The sequence below is a fragment of the Pan troglodytes genome, chromosome 7 (genome assembly GCF_028858775.2).
Source record: "Pan troglodytes isolate AG18354 chromosome 7, NHGRI_mPanTro3-v2.0_pri, whole genome shotgun sequence".
NCBI classification, from domain to species: domain Eukaryota; kingdom Metazoa; phylum Chordata; class Mammalia; order Primates; family Hominidae; genus Pan; species Pan troglodytes.
This window is the reverse complement of record NC_072405.2, coordinates 47185645-47205955: the sequence shown is the minus strand read 5'-3', so window position 1 is coordinate 47205955 and position 20311 is coordinate 47185645. Positions and strand designations below refer to the sequence as shown.

The 20311-nt window shown below is 44.5% G+C and overlaps 1 protein-coding gene across 30 annotated transcripts in view; it reads right to left on the bottom strand.

The window, feature by feature from the left end:
• TACC1 (transforming acidic coiled-coil containing protein 1) overlaps positions 1–20311 on the bottom strand; it is a 124627-nt gene that overhangs the window by 45843 nt on the left and 58473 nt on the right. For 8 of the 30 annotated variants that reach the window (XR_010159494.1, XR_010159493.1, XM_063817038.1 and 5 more), the window contains exon 2: positions 18111–18226. The exons of 4 other annotated variants lie outside the window; for them this stretch is intronic. Coding sequence is in view for 15 of the 26 variants with exons in the window: in XM_024345124.3 (XP_024200892.1) it covers positions 18111–18226 (116 nt within the window). In the remaining 11 variants the exon portion in view is untranslated. Of the gene's footprint in view, positions 1–1260; positions 1495–4832; positions 8290–18110; positions 18227–18364; positions 19733–20311 lie in introns of those variants that run through there. 18 more of the 30 variants (XM_016959364.3, XM_024345125.3, XM_016959363.3 and 15 more) reach the window with 11 other exon arrangements.

The following is a 20311-nucleotide window of genomic DNA, read 5'->3' as shown; positions in this document are numbered from 1 at the left end:
GGACTTGCAATTGGCATCTGAAGCGAGAGCAGTTTTGTGAGATTGAGCCCTTAAGCCTGTGGAGTCTGAGGCTAACTCGAGGAAGTAAGTATCAGAATAGAACTGAGTTTTTGAAAACCCAGCTGGGGCTGGAGAATCAGAGAACTGGTATAGAAGAGAACCGCATATTCCACAAGTACAGGTTAGCCACTGATACATGAACACAGTCTACTGAGCAGTAAGAATACAGGCCTAGAATCCTTCTTAGTAAGCACAAAAATATCTTCTTACCCAAAACCAAGTCCCCTTCTACCCACTTCTCCTCTGCTTCCATTTCATCACAGGACTCCCATCCTCAACCTAGCCAGCCCCATCCCTGTTTCTCCTCCCAACACAGACGGATGGAATTTATTTTTTCTCTCTCTCCCTCTCTCTCTCTCTCTCTCTCTCTCACACACACACACACACACACATACACACACACACACAGGCAGACCATGACTCAATCATGCTAGAGAGCCCCCCCTCAATTAATTCTAGAGCTATCTTCGTTCATCTAATTTCTCTTCATTCACAGGATGAACCTGAGAAAACCCAAGTGGACCATAAACCAAGGAAGGGCTCCAGGGTTCCTGCTGATGGCATGACGGAGTCAAGGTCATTGCTCTGTACTGTCACACCACTGAGAGCAGGCAGGCATGGAGCCAGGATGGAAGCAGATGGCATGTCTCTACAGACCCCCGGGGCCATGCTTCTGAGCACCCAGAAGTCAGACAGGGAACCCACACGACCACACTGGGGCCAGGTATCTCAAACAGATAGAATTATCCCCTCGCTCCTCTACTCTGTCCTCATTAGTGGAGGTGACCTCACAGCTTCACACAACTGCCCAGGTTGCAATATGTCTTATACTAAGCAAGCCTCTGACAACTAGAGAATAGAAGCCCTGGTTACCAAGGCAGTGGCCTAGATTGCTGAATTCAAGCCCCAAGTGTGCGTCTCTGCCACTAAGGGCCACATAAGACACACAAAGGATGCCACAAATTTGGAAGGCTCAGCACTAATGGTGAAATTTTACAAACATATAAAAGCAATTGACTGTAAGCCATAGTATTAAGAAATTCTAATAAAGATCCAAACCAGATGTTCAATGTCGGCACTCTGTAATTCATTTAAACTGGCAGTTTTGCCAGGACCTGAAGCCCTAAAATTGAACCACAGAGTTATCTTCTCAGATCACCAACCAACCAACCAACCAACCAACCAAGCACAGGTCCTTACCACCAGCAGCACACCCTGTGCTGGGCACAGGCACAACGGAGTCCCAAAATAAGTGCAAGGAGCCTATTCAGCATCCAGTTAAGGAGGCAAAAGCCACACTCAAAGCCCCTTGAGACCAGCTGAGTACTGAATCAGGGGAAAGCCCTACCACCGCCTCATAAGAATGCCACCTCAAGGCCCACAACACATTTGCACAGAAAACCCTGCAGCTGGACTTCTGCTTTTAAAGGAGTCATTTCCTGTGTCACCAGCTTCCCTTTCTCAATGAGTTACTTCCTTTTTACATTTGTTTTCGTATTCAGCAAAAGAAGAAAGCTCTAGAAAAAATGATGCTTTATTTTTGAAAGCCAACTGATTTGTATTTTTAAAGGACCTTTATTATTGACTTAGAAGTAAGCTGGGAAGAGGTGGGAATGCAAATAATTCATCTAAGGTATGGGCTATGAGAGAGGTTAGGAAGCCAAAGAATAGACCACGCTCAGCGATTCCTCAGGGAGGAAAGGAAACAGCTGCTCTCAATGCTACCCAGGAACAAATGGGTCAGAGCCCAAAGATGACTTTCTAATGGGGCACTGATGCCCTTTGAGCCTGATACTATAGGATCTATGTTCTGCTATCTCTCAAGAAATAGGGAAATAGGTCGAAAAATCACTTTAATTGCCCTTTCAACTCAATCTTAGTTCATATTCCTTTGGTAACAAGGGCAATAATCTCTCCCCTCAAGTGCAACTCACAAAAGAGGAGCAAATCACAAATGTTAACTTCATAAACTGTAGACAGTTGGGAGGCTAAGTAGGGGGGATCACTTGGGCCCAGGAGTTTGAGACCAGCCTGGACAACATAGGGAGACCCTGATTCTACAAAAAAATTAAAAATTAGCTGGGTACAGTGGTGTTTGCCTGCAGTCCTAGCTACTCAGGAGGCTGAGGCAGGAGGATCACTTAAGCCTAGGAGGTTGAGGCTGCAGTGAGCTGTGATAGTGCCACTGCACTCCAGGCTGGGAAAAAGAGTGAGAACCCATCTGAAAAATAAAAAATTGCAACAGGCCAGGCACAGTGGCTCACGCCTGTAATCCCAGCACTTTGGGAGGCCGAGGTTGGTGGATCACCTGAGGTCAGGAGTTTGAGACCAGGCTGGCCAACATGGCAAAACCCCATCTCTACTAAAAATACAAAAAATTAGCCAGGCATGGTGGCAGGTGCCTGTAATCCCAGCTACTTGGGAGGCTGAGGCACGATAATTGCTTGAACCCAGGAGGCGGAGGTTGCAGTGAGCCAAGATGGCGCCACTGAACTCAGCCTGGGCGACAAGAGCGAAATTCCGTCTCAAAAAAAAAAAAAAAAAAAAAAAATTGCAACAGTGCTAACAGTGGGCTACTCTTGACATTGAGTGTGAAAAATGCAAAGAAATTTAATGAAAATTTGTTCTAGAACAACTGTTTTCCTATAATTAAAAATTTAGAACAAATAAAATACTTCATACTTATATAGCCTTCAAAGCACTTCCATAAACATTACCTAACTTGATCCTCAAATCAACTCTGTGTAAAAGGCACAGTAAGGCTTATTAATGCCATTAAAAAATAAGAAAAAATACTATAAGTAACTGTAAGCTAACAAATTAGACTATTTCGATAAAATAGATCAATTCCAAGAAAGACACAAACTACTGAAACCAACTCAAGAGGAAACAGAAAATCTGAATGAATCTAAAACAGGCAGAGATTAAACTGGTAAATTTAAAACTTCCTCCAAAGAAAAGACCTGGACCAGACTGATGAATTCTACCAAACATTTAAAGAATTAATACCAATTGCTTGTAAACTTTTCCAAAAAATACTGAGGGAAGAAGCACTTTCCAACTCATTCCATCACGCCAATATTACTCTGGTGCCAAAACCAAACAAAGGCATCACAAGGGGGAAAAAAACACTACAGACCAGCATCTTTTATTGAATATAGATGCAAAAATCCTCAACAGAATACTAGTAAACCAAATCCAGCAACACATAAAAAGGATTATACACCACAAACAAACAGGATCTATCCCAGGAATGCAAGGTTGCTTTAACATCTGAAAATCAATTAATATAACACACAACAATCAACAGAACAGAGGACAAAACACACATGATCATCTCAATACACACAGAAAAAGCATTTGACAAAATCCAACACTCTTTTATGATAAAAACACTAAGCAAACTAGGACTAGAAGAGAACTTCCTCAATAAAGGGCATTTATGAAAAACTCACAGCTGACGTCATACTTAATGATAAAAGACTGAATGTTTTCATCCTAAGGTCAAGAACGAGACAAAAATGTCAGCTCTTGCGACTTCTACTCAACACTGTTCTACAAGTTCTAACCAAGGTAACTGGCAAGAAAAGAAATAAAAGGTATCCCTATTGGAAAGGAAGTAAAACTATCTCTATTTGCAGATGACATAATCTTTCATATAGAAAGTCCTACGGAATCCACCAAAAAACTATAAATGAAACCAACAAGGCTATAGGATGCAAGATCAATGTGTAAAAATCAATTGTATTTCTACACACTTGCAATGAAAATTCCAAAAAAAATTAAGAAAACAATTCCATTTATAACAGTATCAAAAATATTTAGGAAATAATTTAACAAAAGAAATATGAGATGTTGATGTAGTTCGGATATTTGTCCCCTGCAAATCTCATGTTACAATTTGATTCCCAGTGTTGTAGGTGAGGCCTAGTGGGAGGTGTCTGGGTCACGGGGGTGGTTCCCTCATGAACGGCTTGTTGCTGTCCTGAAGGTAATGAGTGAGTTCTCATTCTATTAGTTCTCCTCAGATCTGATTATTAAAGAGCCCAGCGCCTCCTTTTCTCTTTCTCTCTTTCTCCTTCTCCTCTCTCACCATGTGACACACCTGCTCCACCTTTGCCTTCTGCCATAATTGGAAGCTCCCTGATGCCCTCACCAGAAACTGATGCCTGTGCCATGCTTCTTCTACAGCCTATAGAATTGTGAGCCAAATAAACCTTTTTTCTTTAGAATTACCCAGCCTCAGGTATTCCTTTACAGCAGTGGTCCCCAACCTTTTTGGCACCAGGGACCGGTTTCATGGAAGACAATTTTTCCATGGACCGGGGAGATGGGAGGTAGGGGTACGGTTTTGGGATAAAACTGTTCCAGCTCAGATCATCAGGCATTAGATTCTCACAAGGAGTACAAAACCTAGATCCCCGGTATGTGCCTTTCACAACAGGGTTCGCACTCCTATGAGAATCTAATGCCATCGCTGATCTGAGAGGAGGTGGAGCTCAGGCAGTAATGCTCGTTCACCCTGCTGCTCACCTCCTGCTGTGTGGCCCATTCCTAATAGGCCCAGGGGTTGGGGACCCCTGCTTTACAGCAATACAAAACGGACTGAGACAACTTATACTATAAGAACTGCAAGGCCAGGAGCAGTGGCTCACACCTGTAATCTTAGCACTTTGGGAGCAGCAGACAGGAGGATGACTTAAGCTCAGGAGTTGGAAACCAGCCTGGGCACCATAGGGAAACCCTCTCTCTACAAATAATTTAAAAATTACCTGGTCGTGGTGGCATGCGCCTGTGATTCCAGCTACTAGGGAGGCTGGGCAGGAGGACTGTCTAAGCCCAGGAGGTTGAGGCTGCAGTGAGCCATGCTTGCATCACTTTAATCCAGCTTGGGTGACACAGCAAGACCATGTCTCAAAAAACAAACAAACAACAACAACAAAAAACATTGCTTGAAGCAATTAAAGAAAACCTAAATAAATGGAAGACACCCCATGTTCATGAATTGGAAGATTTAATATTGTTAAGACAGCAATACTTCCCAAATTTATTTACAGATTGAATACAATCCATATCAAAATCCCAGCTGCCTTCTTTGCAAAAATTAACAGACTGATTCTAAAATTCATATAGAAATGCAATGGACTCAGAATAGCTAAAACAATCTTGAAAAAATGAACAAATTTGGAGGCCTCATACTTCTTGATTTCAAAACTTACTACAAAGCTATAGTAATCAAGACAGTGTGGTGGTACCAGCATAACGAGAGACATATAGATCAGAGAAACAAAATTAAGAGTTTACAAATCAATACTTGTACCTATGGCCAACTGATTTTTGACAAGGGTGCAAAGTTAATTGAATAGGGAAAAGAATAGTCTTTTTGACAAATGGTGCTGGGACAACTGGATATCCACATGCAAAAGAATGAAGCTAGACTACTCCCTTACACCATATGCAGAAACGGACTCAAAATGGATCACAAATCTAAATGTAAGAGCTCAAACTATAAAACTGTTAAAACAAAGAAGTAAATCTTTGTGATTGTGGGTTAGGCAAAATCTTCTTATACACGACATAAAGGCATAAGAGACAAAACAAGTAAACTGAACGTTATCAAAATTAAGAACTTTTGCACTTCAAATGACACCATCAAGAAATGAAAAGACAATGGAAGAAAATATTTAGTCACATATCTAATAAGGAATTTGCATCTAGAATATATAACTTAGTGATAAAAAAGATAAATAACCTAATTAAAAAGTGGAGAAAGAATCTGAATAGACATTTCTCTAAAGAATATATACAAATACCCAATAGCTACATGAAAAGTTGCTCAGTATCATCAGCCATTAGGGAAATGCAAATGAAAACCAAAGGCAAATCAAAACTACTCCACACCTACTGGGATGGCTATAACCAAACAGACAGACAATAAGAAGTGTTGGAGAGGATATGGAGAAATTGAAACGCTCAAATACTACTGGCAGAAATGTAAAATAGTGCAGCCAGTTTGAAAAAGTTTGGCAGTACCTCAAAATGTTTGACATGAAGTTACCATATGGCCTAGCAATTCTACTCCTAGGTATATACCCGAGAAATGAAAACATAAATCCATGAATGTGAATGTTCATAGCAGCATTATTCATCATAGCCAAAAGTGTAAATAACCCAAATGTCCGTCAACCAATAAACGGGTAAATAAAATATAGTATATCAATAAAATGGGGTATTGTTCAACAATAAAAAAGGAATAAAGTCCTGATACTTGCTACAACATAGCTGAACCTTGAAAACATGGTTAGTGAACTGATTCAGTCATACAAGACTACATATTCTACGATTCCACTTACATGAAACATTTAGATAATCAAATCTATTGAGACACAAACTAGATCATCAGTTACCTAGGACTGGAGGTGGGAAGGAAGAGGAATGGAGTGTGACACCTAATGGGTATAGGGTTTCCTTTGGGGGTGATAAAATGTTCTAAAAATTAAATTGAGATAATAGTTGTACAACTCTGTCAATAAATTAAAAACTATCATAAAGCTTTTAAATGGTGAATTGTATGGCAGGTAAACTATATCTCAATAAAACTATTTTTAAAAAAGAACATGGAGACTCAGACCCGAGGGAAATGGAGCAGGAGGAATGTCCTGTGATTTCTAATAAAATGTTCAACTGTACCACACAGATTTGCTCTGTTGTCCAGGCTGGAGTACAGTGGGGCGATTACGGCTCACTGGAGCCTCAACCTCCCAAGCTCAAGTGATCCTCCCACCTTAGCCTTCTGAGCAGCTGGGACTAAAGGCACAAGCCATCATGCCCTGCTAATTTTTTGTTTGTTTGTTTTTGGTCGAGTCGGGGTCTCATTTTGTTGCCCAGGCTGGTCTCAAGCAATCCTCCTGCTTTGGCCTCCCAAAGTGCTGGGATTACAGGAGTGAGCCAGCACACACATCCAAAGTACATGCTTTAAATAGTGTCTTATGTGTGTCACTTGGAGAGACACATGCTTGAGAGAGGTGGTAGGTCTCACCATCCCATCAATTTGGGGTTTTAAATTTCTCTTGAGGAAGCCCACATGTGCTACATAAATTCTATTTACAGAAAGAGGTGAAAAAAATGACATCATCCCTCTTTTCCACAACAGATGTAGCCAAGTATGGTATATGAAACATCCTAGAGTTATAATTGTTAAGCCCAAAAGGCTTTTTTTACTTTGTGGGCAGGGGGATTTTTAAAATTCTAACTTTTAACATTTTCCTTCTTCCTTTTAACATTTGACCTCCAGATTTGCGGGGGAATTTCTTCCCTCACAAATTCCCTATCTTTTGCTGCTAAAACTTCTTGGGATGCCAAGGCGGCCAAGAGGTCTGGGAAACAGGACAGGGCTAGCTCCCTCCAGACTCGGAGCCCCACAGGGGCCTTACTCTTTGTATCCCTGGGAGCAGAAACTGAGCGTCCAAGACAGAGCTGATGCTCAATCAGTGCCCACTGCAGGGCAAGTGTCTGATACATAAAGGACTCCTCCTCACCTCATCTGTCGCATACTGAGAAGGCCTAGCTAATTGTTCAGTGATGCCGCAGCTCAGCTCTAGGCTAACGGCTGGGGGATGGCTTGGCATAGCTCTTCCCTTGGCCCTTTGCCCTGAAGGTCCCACTCCTCCTTTCCGTGCCTTGGTCTTGCCCTCCCAGCCCTCCTCCCCCACACTGAATCAAGGGCTTCAGGAGGGAAACAAGCGCGATTCTGGCACCAACCCTTTCTGCTCAAGTGGTCTGCCCTGAGGAGACTGTTAATCAGATGTATATTAGCATTAATGCTAAAAGTCCAAAATCTGAGTGGTTTTTTTCCCCCAGTTTCATGTCTTTGGGTTCCCAGTCTCTCTGATTCCTCCAAAGTTGAAGTGTGTTTTATATATGTTCGTTCTCACTTAGTCATCAGCCTTAAAATGGAGAAGTACACAATTTATTGTCCAGGGTTGGAACAACCGTACAATAGGCCCTTTTCCAGGAATGCGGGATAGAATCTAAGGGTATGGGCTGCATAGCTCACATTTCCCCAACAACTGCTGGGGCCCAGGATCCCCGGAAGCATGGGAGAGGGGTGGGTCAGCGGGATTCTGAGTGGGTGAGTCAAGGCAGACCATCCTCTTAGGTACATCATAGTTTTAAGCTGTCTCACCAACCAAAGCAGAAAAATACACATACACACACACACACACACACACACACACACACACACACACAGGCAGAACCCAGACAACAAACTACCTGTTTAAACCCCTTCCTAACCTCCAAAAAACCACCAAACAAAAACATTACCCAGAAGTCACGGTAGGGCAAATTTCATTGCTTTTTTAAGAGACAGGGCACCAGCTACACTGCTGTTCTCCTGAGATAAGCTTCTAACTCCTGAGAGAGGCTCCCCCTAAAACCTAAGACTCTACAGGTAAAGAATAATCTGGAAAACCACTTGGTAAACTGAAAAAAGTTTGTACTAAGGATGAAGAAAGCACTTCAAATTTCCAAAACAGCACTTTATGCTATTTTATTTAAAAAGACACCCAAGCCAGGTGTAGTGGTACACGCCTGTAGTCCCAGCTACTTGGGAGGCTGAGTCAGGAGGATCCCTTAAGACTGGGAGTTGAGGCTGCAGTGAGCTATGATTGTACCACCACACTCCCGCCTGGGCAACACAGCAAGACCCTGTCTCTAAAAAAAAAAAAAGAAGAAAAATAAAAAGAGACCCAAACCGTATCTCTAAAGGCCAAGATTATAAGGTAAGAGGATGGGACTTGCTTATCAGGAAGTGTCCACCCACCAGGAAGCCAAAGCCTCCTCCAGAGAAGCCAATCCAGCAATGAATGTGTCTTCTCTTCTCACTCATGAGATGCCCATGGGTTCTGGAACCATCTGGATTTGTTTGAGGTTATATTTTAGACAGAGTAGAAATCCCCTTCCACAGACAGAAATCATAGAAGGCCCTCCCCACGAAACTTCTCCCCCATCCCCAACCTATTCTGGCAGGAAGAGCAAGGGGGGAAAGAGCACGTGCTAACAGATGGGGCTCCTGTGCAGAGATCTGGGATTGTGTAACTTCAATCTGTTGCTGCCAAACAACCATAATGTGCATCTCTTCAGAAATAATTACTGGAAAATTCAAAATACCAACTGCCTCTCTCACAAAGTAGCAACCACCCACATGGAGCTGAGAAGCTGATGCTGGATAAAGAAGAAGAGGGAGGAATGTTCAGCAAGAGAGGGGCCTCCAGACAGAGCAATCTCAGCCAGCATGCTGGGTGCATGAGACACATCCATGGCAGGACCACAAGCCAATAGGCGGCTATATAATTTCTTCAGCCAGTTCTGCTCCTGTTTAAGAAAGAGGGCAGCAAGAAGGAGTGGGGTTGGGAAGGGCATAGTGAAGAGACGCCAAAGGAAGAAAGCAATGGGAAAAGCTTTGCCATCTAAGAATGTATACCCTTGTATATCCTTTCATGCAAGTTTTTTAAAAAGTGGAAAAGGGCCTTGTGGTAGCCAGCCTCCAAGACGGCCCCTATATGTCTCACCTCCTGGTACACATGCCCTTGGACTGACCTGTGTAACCAAAAGGATACTGTGGAAATAAGTGTGACTTTTGAGGCTAAGTCACAGAAGACTCTGCAGTTTCTATCTCGCTTCCTCTTGGATCACTCACTCTGGGGCAGCCAGCTGCCATGCTGTGAGGATACTCAAGCAACCCAGCAGTGGTCCACATGGTGAGGACTGCAGCCTCCCACCAACAGCCAGCACTCACAGCCCAGGCAAATGAGTAAGCCGCCTTAGGAGAGGATTCTTGAGCCTCAGTCAAGTCTTTAAACAACTGCAGTCCCAGCCGACATCTTGACAGCATTCTCAAAAGTGACCTGAGCCACACCACCCAGCTCCCAAATTTCCCAACTACAAAGACTATGTGAGATGTTCATTGTTTTCAGTTTTGGAGTAATTTGTTATGCAGCCAGAGATCACCAACAAACGCCTCTTAAAAACTCCTCTATCTACCATAAAACAGGCGCAGAGCCCCTGGCAGCTGCACACACCTCCACACACCTGCCTCTTCTCAACCATGCATGACTCAGGTGGAGACAGAATGCAAAGGCTAGTACTGAATTTGTCTACTCCTTCTTTATTTTTCACTGATGAGCTGAAGCTAGGCATTGAGGAAGCAAAATGTTTTCAATCCCACTGCACTGCTTATCCAGTGATGATTTTTGCTTGACTATTAATTTATATCTAAATCATGTTGCAAGCTTCCAAACTTCTGATGTTTCAACTTCCTAAAATACATTTCATACTTCAGAATAATATGTGCCAAGTTCACACATGTGGAAGATGTATTTTTTGATTTTTTAAACTACTATCACATGACAGGATACTTAAGACGATGCTTTCGCCCATCACACACCCTGCTCTGGCAACATTTTAAGACCCTTTATTTCCTCTGATATGTCTTCTCTTCAGAGAGTGAACAACAGAGAGGGATTCACAAATTTCCTGGAGAAAAAAGCTGTATAATATGTTCCAAAGAGCTCTGGATCTGCAATCTTAAAAGCTGAATTCAAAACCCAGGTCCACTACTAGCAGTAAAGGCTCTGGCCTCAATTTCCCAATCTGTGAAATGGAAATCACTTGTGTCCTATCTCGCAGAATCATGGTCATAAAAATCAAACAAGATGCTGCAAACAAAGATTACTTGTTCCCAACACATCTAATAAATAAATACAGCTGAAACAGATAGCTGGTGATCTGCTAGGTGGGAATATTGTAATGGGAAAGCTGGAGATCAATCATTTATTGTCATATTTCCAGCTATGATATAAGAAAGAGGGTCCTCGACTGGCTAGGAGAGTATCTGCATCTGCCAAACTGTCAAGATACATTTTTCATTTGTGAATTAATAAAATACTCCATGCCATTATTATTATTCCCTTGTGAGTCTGGCCATCATCAATCTAAACCCTGGGGATCTAATCATGTTTGTTTGAACTCATAAAATTAGGTCATGTACATGCAAAGGTGAGGGTGAGATCTTGAACTCACAAGTAGCAAAGCCTTTCTAAGCCCAGATTTAATAGTCACCAGGCAATTTAGCAACCTTGGTTATGAAATCTCCACTGAGAGGGTTGTTTTGGGTGGATAAACCATGATCTCCCATCACTACTCTGGATTTAGGAGAGTGTGACAAAATGGTTTATACCCTCCAAGATTTCCTCTGGGCAGTATAACTGGTAACCTGAAAAAGACACTGCAACTGCTCTTTCATTTAAATGTTTAAATGGCTTTAGGCCACATCCATTTTGTAGGTGGGACATTACATGGCAGCAATATAATTTTAGAAGGACTGCCAGCTCCCAAAACACATACACAGGTAGAAAGTGTCTCTGCCACCCGCAAGTACCAAAGTAAGTTCTACTGCTTTATTCGATGCTTGGGTAAGCCCAAAATGGGGGAGTGCAAGGTCTTGATTTTGTCACTCATCTTAAAAGAAAAATTGTGATTTGATAGTTACTAAAATCTTTCCTTTCTGCAGGTAGACTTTGCTTCCCTGCCCTGGAATTTTTTATTCAGACACTGTTGCTCCTCTGTGGTTCTGCACTCTCACAAGTTTCTGCTGGAAAAACTACACTTTTTTCCCCAGGAAGACACTCCCTTGGGTAAGGCACCATATAGAAGCAGAGGTGCTTCCTAGGGGCACATTTACATTGTGATAGAGCAACAACAACAAAAAAACACATGATTCTGATCTCATTTATTAGCTGGTTGGAATCTCCAACTTCAGAGCTAAAAATACATGAAAAAACAAAGTAGCTATATCATGCTAAGATTTTCAAGCTTTAAATACCTTAACATGGAATTATACAGTACAAAAAAATCAAACTGTGGAAGAGGCAATCACAGCAAAACATTAAAAATTTAAAATTAAATTAAAAGCATTAGGCTGTGATGCTGTTGAAGGAGCCACATGGGTTGGACTGCTGGACTAGGTAATATGAAAGGTCCTAATTAGTCCCATTATTTCTAGGAAACTCTAATAAAGCATTCCCTTGTTGGAGCAGGGAAAGGACGTTAAACTAAATCCTTAGGAGGATATACTTGTAGACTTGAATGGAACACTTCAATATGTACCTAATGAAAATTTTTCACATAGTATCTGATTAAACATATAACTCAAAGCTTTAGAATAAAAAATCAAAGCCTCTGATTTTAACAAGGTTTCCATGCTGTGTTTTCTATAGCACGCACACACACACACACACACACGTGCAGTCTAAAACATTCTAAAAATACACCATATCAACCTTTTAAGAGATCTGCACAGTCAACTTACAAATTCTCATACACCCGAAGTTACATTAAAGACATTTAATGGGTTGGGTGAGGCTGGCTCATGCCTGTAACCCCAACACTTTGGGAGGCCAAGGTGGGAGGATCACTTGAGCCCAGGAGTTCGAGACCAGCCTGGGCAACACAGTGAAACCCCATCACTATTTTTTTAAAAAAAATTTAAGAAAATAAAATGTTAAAAAAAATTTAATGGGCAAAAGTTAAAAGCCTATGTGTTTGTACTTCTATGAAATGATTCCAATATTCTCCCCATTCTTCCCTAATTTCCTTTTTAAATAATTTTTATTCCTCCTTAGATCTTTGAGTCAATTGAAAATCAAGTTCATTGCAGACCAATTACATCACTTCCCCTTTGCAAAGATGACAAATAGCCAGGCCACATCAGGCTCTCCCCTGGGCCTTCCCTGAACATGCAGGCCTAGACTAATGGCACCTCACGCCCACAGTTCATTTGTTCAGCCGGTATAACCTTGCACCTTTTCATTCTTAAAGCCATTTTCCCAAATTACTTAAACTCTGTATTTTTACTGAAATTGTAATAAGTATAGATGTAGGTTGACATTTTTTTTCTGTACAAGATAGTAAATATGTTAGACTTTTGCCAGACATTTGGTCTCTGTTCCAAGTACTCAACCCAGCTATTGTAGAGCAAAAGCAGCCATAGACAATACATGAATGAATGAGTATGGCTGTATTCCAATAACTATTTATGGGGATGACAGTGGTGGTTCAAACCTGAAATCCCAGCATTTTGGGAGGCTGAGGTGGGAGGATCACTTACTTGAGCCCTGGAGCTCAAGATCAGCCTGGGCAACATAGCAAGATCCCATATCTACCAAAATATATATTTCATATATATATAACTTGATGGGCCCTGAAATTTTGTTTTGTTTTTTTTTAAGAACTACTTTATTGAGATATAATTCACAAACCATACAGTCCACCCTTTAAAATATATGATGCAATGGTTTTTAGTAAATTCACATAATCGTGTGACCATTGATGGGCCCTGAAATTTGGATTTCACATTATTTTCACACATCACCATTAAACCATCAAAAAATGTAAAACTCATTCTTCTGTTCAGGGCCATGCAAAAAAACAGGACAGGCAGGGCTTGGTCTATGAGTCACAGTTTGCTGATTCTGATCGAGACTACCAAAATTGTGTCAACAAACAACTTGGCATTCCCTCACAGGCCTGAGGCAGTAAATATCTGTGCACAGATCCCATTTATCTCTTTTCTTCTATTCTGGGGAAAAGTCCAGAGAACTACAGTTTGTCTTTGAAATACCTAGGCATTTAATTAACACATCAAACTGGAGAGGTTTAACGAGTTGTTCCAAGGGTGATGTGAGAGCTTCTACACTAATTAAGATTCTCTTTCTCAGAGAGAGGTAACAATCTGTAGATAAAGGTGTGTGTGTTTGGGGAAGGGGGGCTATGTTGGTGAAGGAGAAACTCAAGGGGCAGAGGGCACCCACTGCAGTTTTTGTGACTGAAACAGCTACATAAAGCCACAACCCCTAAGTCCTCCATAAACACACATGCAAACACAAAAGCCAGGCATGGTAGTTCACGCCTGTAATCCCAGGACTTTGGGAGGGTGAGGCAGGAGAATCCCTTTAGGCCAGGAGTTCGAGATCAGCCTAGGCAACATAGCAAGACCCTATCTCTACAAAAAATAAAAAAACTGGCCAGGCGTGGTGGCTCACGCCTGTAATCCCAGCACTTTGGGAGGCCAAAGCAGGCGGATCACGAGGTCAGGAGATCGAGACCATCCTGGCTAACACAGTGAAACCCCGTCTCTACTAAAAATACAAAAAATTAGCTGGGCGTAGTGGTGGGCGCCTGTGGTCCTAGCTACTTGGGAGGCTGAGGCAGAAGAATGGCGTGAACCCAGGAGGCGGAGCTTGCAGTGAGCCGAGATCGCACCACTGCATTCCAGCCAGGGCAACAGAGTGAGACTCTATCTCAAAAAACAAAACAAAACAAAAACAAAACAAAACAAAAAATTAGCCAGGCATGGTAGTGTGTGCCTATAGTCCCAGCTACTCAGGAGGCTGAGGCAGGAGGATCATTTGAGCCCAGGAGTTGCAGGCTGCAGTGAGCTATGATCATACTACTGCACTCCAGTCTAGACATAGATCCTGTCTCAAAGCAAAACAAAACAGAGGATGAACTTGAGATTGTACCTCCTCAAAAGTCCATTCCTAGAGGATGTTTCTTCACCAATATATTTCCCAGCAAAGAGAAAGACCACCACAACAGCAGCAGCGTTAAACAACTTTAGTGGGAGAAAACAGACAGATAGCAAATACAGACCAGCCCAAGCTTTACAGCTACCAGTCTGGTTATTTCCAGGAAATATCTTTAGCTAGAGTTTTATTTTACCAGTAAGCCTAAAACCTGCTTCTATATGTGGCTTCAAAAAAAATCTACAACCTTATCCACCACTTAACTCCTGGCATACAACTCTTAGGAAGAGTCATTATAGAGTTTAGATACTGCAAGTTCCTAAAGCAGTTCCAGTATAAGAAAAGTCATTTCAAAATAGTCTTAGATGTTTCCCTGAGTTCAAAGAACTATACAGAAGTCAGCACAGGAGCCATGGGTATGGTAAATATAGCCCACACGTTTGAGGGCCATTATGTACCAGGAAGCCAGAATCTTTACATATTTCAACTCCAACTCCTGACTAACTCCTCGTAAATCATTCTTCCAGAATGATTTAGTCTTATATAATTTATAACTGCGGTCCAACCATGTCTTGGAACCACAAAAGTATGAAAGACTATCTTTACCAGGAACAAAACAATCAATAATTTTGGGAGAAAGGGAACTTATCCAGTCCCAGAAATTAAACTTCAATATGAAATGACTCTGAAGGGCTTTCTGCCCACTGAAATCCTCTCCAGGCAGACCTGTGCTCTGGCTGTCTTTGCACATTTGCTGTGTATGTGTGACAAGGCCATCAGCGGTACTCTGGACTAGCTCCGGATGTTGCACCCAAGGACCCTGGAAGTCAGGGTACGACCAGGTTGATGAGCAATCATCCTATTGTTTAAAGACCCTAAACTGAAAGCCTTCATAATATGCAGGGTTGTTTCCTGGACTGGACACTCCTCCACCCCTACAATTACAGTCTGCATTCATGAACTACCCCATAGAGCTTTCATGATCCATAAACATTTAAAAGTTTTCCTTTTAGAGAGAATGAAAAAAATGTGAGAGTCACTGGTACAGGAAGGACCAAACAATTGGGTCTCTGTGGTTTTGGGGGCCTAGGTCATCCAGGCCTCTATTCAATTGGCAAAGAATCTGGCGGGATGAATCAGTCTAGCAGCTGACAAAACGATGAGGAAGGGCCGCCCAAGCTGATGGCAATTCAAAAAGGCTTTCAAACAGCTCCTTAACATGTGTCTTATGAGCTTTATTTAAATTTGATGGAAAGGCCACCAAATAGTTCTTTCAAGCTTCAAAATCTCCCTTCTGATCTGCCAATCTTTACGGAAGAAAAGGGAAGCTATGAGGAATAAGTGTTATCTTCATCACTGAGAGTGCTACACAGCTATGCGTCGCACACAAATTCTCCAGTATATAAGCTTGCCTATTCCCATGTTGTCCCTGCCTAGAACAATGGCAAAATGCAGCCTAGGGCAAGTTGAGGGTATTGCTGAATTCTCAGCTGGGTAAGCACAGCATGGAGCTATCAATTTAAAGCAAAACCAAATCAGCCTTTTGCTGATGTCATTTTACCAACAATTCCAGCTCCATCATGCAGTCTATTACCAGAGTAACTTGACTTCCCTAGGCAACCTATGAAGAAGTTGCTAAGCAATAAAAATACTTATTAGGGAGAGGAGAAAGTCACAATCAGCGCAAAGTTTAGGTAGCTAGATAACTGAAAGCTGGCGCTGCCACTTCAGGGTGACAGTGCCAGATACTGGAACAGAGAAACCACATAAAAAGGACTTCCATCCTAGAGTCCCTTCTCCACACAGCAGCCCAGGGAGCCTTTTACAAAAGAAGCTGAATCACAATCCCTCTGTTCAAAGCTCTCTGTTGTGGGCTGAATTATGTCTCTCAAAATGATATGTTAAAGTCCCAACTCCTAGTACCTATGAATGTGACCTTATCTAGAAATAGTACCTCTGAAGATGTTACCAAGTTAAGGTGAGGTCAAACTGGATTAGAGTGGGCCCTAACTTCAACGACTGGTGTCCTCACAGGAAGGGCACGGTAAGACAGATACGTAGGGAGAAGATGGCCATGTGTTGAGGCAGAGACTGGAGTTCTGCTGCCACAAGCCAAAGAACACAAAGGATTGCAGACACCCAGCAGAGGCTAGAAGAGGCAAGGACAGACTTCCTGGAGCCTTCAGAAGAGCAAGGCCCTGCCAACACCTTGACTTGAGACTTCTGGTTCTGATTTCAATTATCCAGGACTGTGAGAGAATAATTTCTGTTATTGTAAGCCGCTAAGTTACTCTGTTATGGCAGCCCTTGGAAATGCATATGCCCTCCAGTGGCTTTCCACCTTACTGAGAAAGAAAATCAAATCCTCACTGCAGCAGCATCTGGACCTCCTCTGACCACGCTGACTTCAGCTCCTCCTGCTCTCTGAGTAGTCAGTCCACACTGACCTCCTGGCTGGTCCTCAAACTGTACCATGAACCCTCCACCTTACGGCCTCACCTGCAGCAGGCTGGTGCTGTCAGACCTTTGCAGATGCCACTCCTTCTGCTGGAAGGGTTCCCACCTCAGGAACCTCCAAGGCCTGCTCCCTCAATCTGCCTTCAGGTCTCTGTTCAAGTCACCTAATCATGAATGCCCCCACTAACTCCCCTTCAGCCTTCCCTATCCCCACTCCATATTCCCTATTCTCTTCCCCTGCTTTATTTTTCTCCACAGTGCTTCACACAAGCTGACATAGATATTTTGCTTAACCCTTCACAGGTTCTCCCTCCACAATGTTAGCTCGAGAGAGCAGGACTTCACTGCTGAATCACAGTGCACTCTATTTAGTAAATAAGCATATGAATTCTGTTGGGATAGGTGAAATTTTATTCTGAACTGGCTGTGTGACAAAAAAGGTTTCTACTAATTAAGTGAGACAGCGGAAGCTCCTGCAGATGAAGGGCTGGGCTCTGAGGGGCTGGAAGGGAATCCATGTGCCAGGTTTTCCTAAGTAGACTGAAGGGCTCTCACCACATCCCTGCATGGAAGTGGGCGAGGTGAGTGATTCTGAAAAAGCCTCTTAAGAACCTCCCTATCAAAAATTAAGTCAAGTCTTACCTGTAATTTTTGTCTCCAGCCACACCCCAGTAGAAAGCAACTTAGCCTGAGGAATTTGTGAAGTCAAATATAAACATGATCTTCCTACTTCATTACTATACATATTTTTTTAGGGGCTGAGGAGAAAGGCCTAGTAGGAATGTTTGATAATGATAATCTTATACTGCAAATGCACAAACTCTACTCAGAGGAGAAAGCCTCGATCACCACACCCCTAAAAATACATAAGCCAAGAGATTTCAAACAGCTCTTCCTTGGTCAAACCCTCTTAAATGGTCCTAAATTTACACTTTTTTCCTTCCTTCATTGATATTTTTCAAAACTTTTAAAACAAAACAGGCAGGAAAAATGCAAGTTTTTCTTTACCTTGGCTTTTGGCCCCAGGTCCTGCCAATCCGAGTGATGGATCACAGGACTCCTTGAAAGGTGATCGGATCGGGGTTTCAGCTTCAGGGGTCTCAAAATTACCTTCAGAATCCGAGCTGCCAAGGAGGAAAAATGAGGAATTACCACTTTCAACGGTATTTCCGACACCCTTTGAAATCTACATATTCACAGAGGCTAAAAGTCCAGCACGTTTGTCTAACTTCACAACCAACCGGTCCTCAGCAGGGTCTGACCTGCGGGAGGCAACTGCGGTCTCTGAGCAGTGCCCTCCTTGGGTTTCTCAGGCTGGCATCCTGTCTCTCTGAAAGCTCCTCCATTCCCTGGAGCTTTTCTCCAGCACCATTTATTTTCGAGGTCATCCTTCCCTCAGACACCTGAAAAATGCGCTTTTCCAACAGACTCCTTTTGTCACAAGAGCCCTTTCCCAGAGGCTTTAACAATTAATACTGGTCCCACCCCCGAGTTAGGCCGATGCTAGGCATTCCTCTTTGCTCGGTAGGCCTCTACCTGCTGGAACTCCCTGGGCCCGAGGCTAAGAATGGTGTCACCTGCCTTCCGCAATCACGCGGATGACAGCCCGGCAGAGACCACCATTTCCCAGCAGCTGCCAGGGGCCTGTCATCACGCGACCTTCTTCACCGCGGCTGCGTTTTGGGTACACGGTAGGGCCCCGGGAAGGGCCGGGGAGCGACTTCTTCCCCACGGGGGGGCCCTAAGTTGCACTGGGTTAGATCAGTGACGTTGCTCCAGTGTGGAGGGGCGGGGGCTGGGGGTCGAAGCTTAGAGAAAGTGACCGAGGCCAGCGGGGATGCGGAGAGACTGCAGATTCTGGGTTGGGTTCGGAACTCTCCTAGCGAAACGGGGGCCAGAAACCCCACGGGAGGACAGAAGATCCTGAACTTTCGGACGCACACGGGGACCCGGCTCCGGGCAGGGACGCGGCACGGCCGTGAGGACGGTTTCGCGGGTGGCGACCACACACACGCACACAGAGGGAGTCGCAGATGGATGGAGGCAAGCGCGTCTGCATCTCAGCGGGGACGCCGTGTACTTGCCTGAAACTCAAGGATTTGGTCTCGGCTTGCGAGTCCTCCTCCTCGGGGTCGCCCTCGGGCCCGCCAGCCTCGTCCTCGCCGGCGGCCCCGCCGCGTACCGCAGACCACGTCCATTTCGCCCACTGCACGGGGGACAGGATCTGCCACGGGCTGAACGCCATGAGCGCGGCTCCTCCGGCTCCAGCTCCTAGGGGCAGGGGAATGGGTGGGGAGAGCCTTTTTCCCTTTCAAAATGGAGGGAACCGGTGACAGGCGCCAGCAAGCGTTTCCAGCGGAGGCGCGGATGTGGTTAAACGAGCGCCGTCGGGGGCCCTGGTGGAGCGCTTCCTCCCGCCGGCGGCCGGCGCCGCGTCCTCCTCGGCCTCCTCCCCTCACGGTGCGGCCGCAGCGGGCCCCGCGCCGGGCTCCACTCGCCGGGAAGACGCCCGTCCTGTGGCCTCCTCAGGCCCCCGGCCCGCGGCGCCCGGCTGCTAGACCTCTGCTGCTCCCGCTCCCGCTCCCGGCTCGCGGACTCCCGCCTCCCGGCCGGCGGGGCGCGCATCAGCTGCCGCCGGAGCCGCGCCCCAGAAGCCGCCCCCTCGGACCGTACTACTCGCGCGCGCGCGCGGGGGCGGCGGCGGCGCCGGGGCTTTGAAGACGGCCGCGCGCCCGCCGGATCCCCCCGCCGCGGCGTCACGCTGGTCGCGGCCCGACTGAGGGCCGGGGCTTCCCGGCTGCGCCGGGAGATTCGGTCATACCCCACAGGTCCGCCGGCGTCCGGGGCAGAGGAGGACCGTTTTCTGAGCCGGGGCACGCTGCCCTCTTCCTCTTTCCTTATTCCTTTTAAAAATTTTTAAAAACATTTTCATCTTGCCACTGTGACTTCACGGCGATGGTGATATTGGACTGCACACAAGCCCCTTGTTACCAAAAAAAAAAAAAAATACAAACCTTCGCGGCCGCTGTGGACTGTTGTTTTCCCCTCCCTAACCCTGGCAGCGTGGGGGATTTCAGCCTGTTCGTCTCCATCCCTGGCATTCCCGGGATTTGAAAATCCCTTGGCAAAGCCACAAGAGTGACCGAGGACTGGAATTTAAGATGCCCTCCCCCTCCCCAAACCGCACTCGGGGAGGCTTCCCAAGTGCC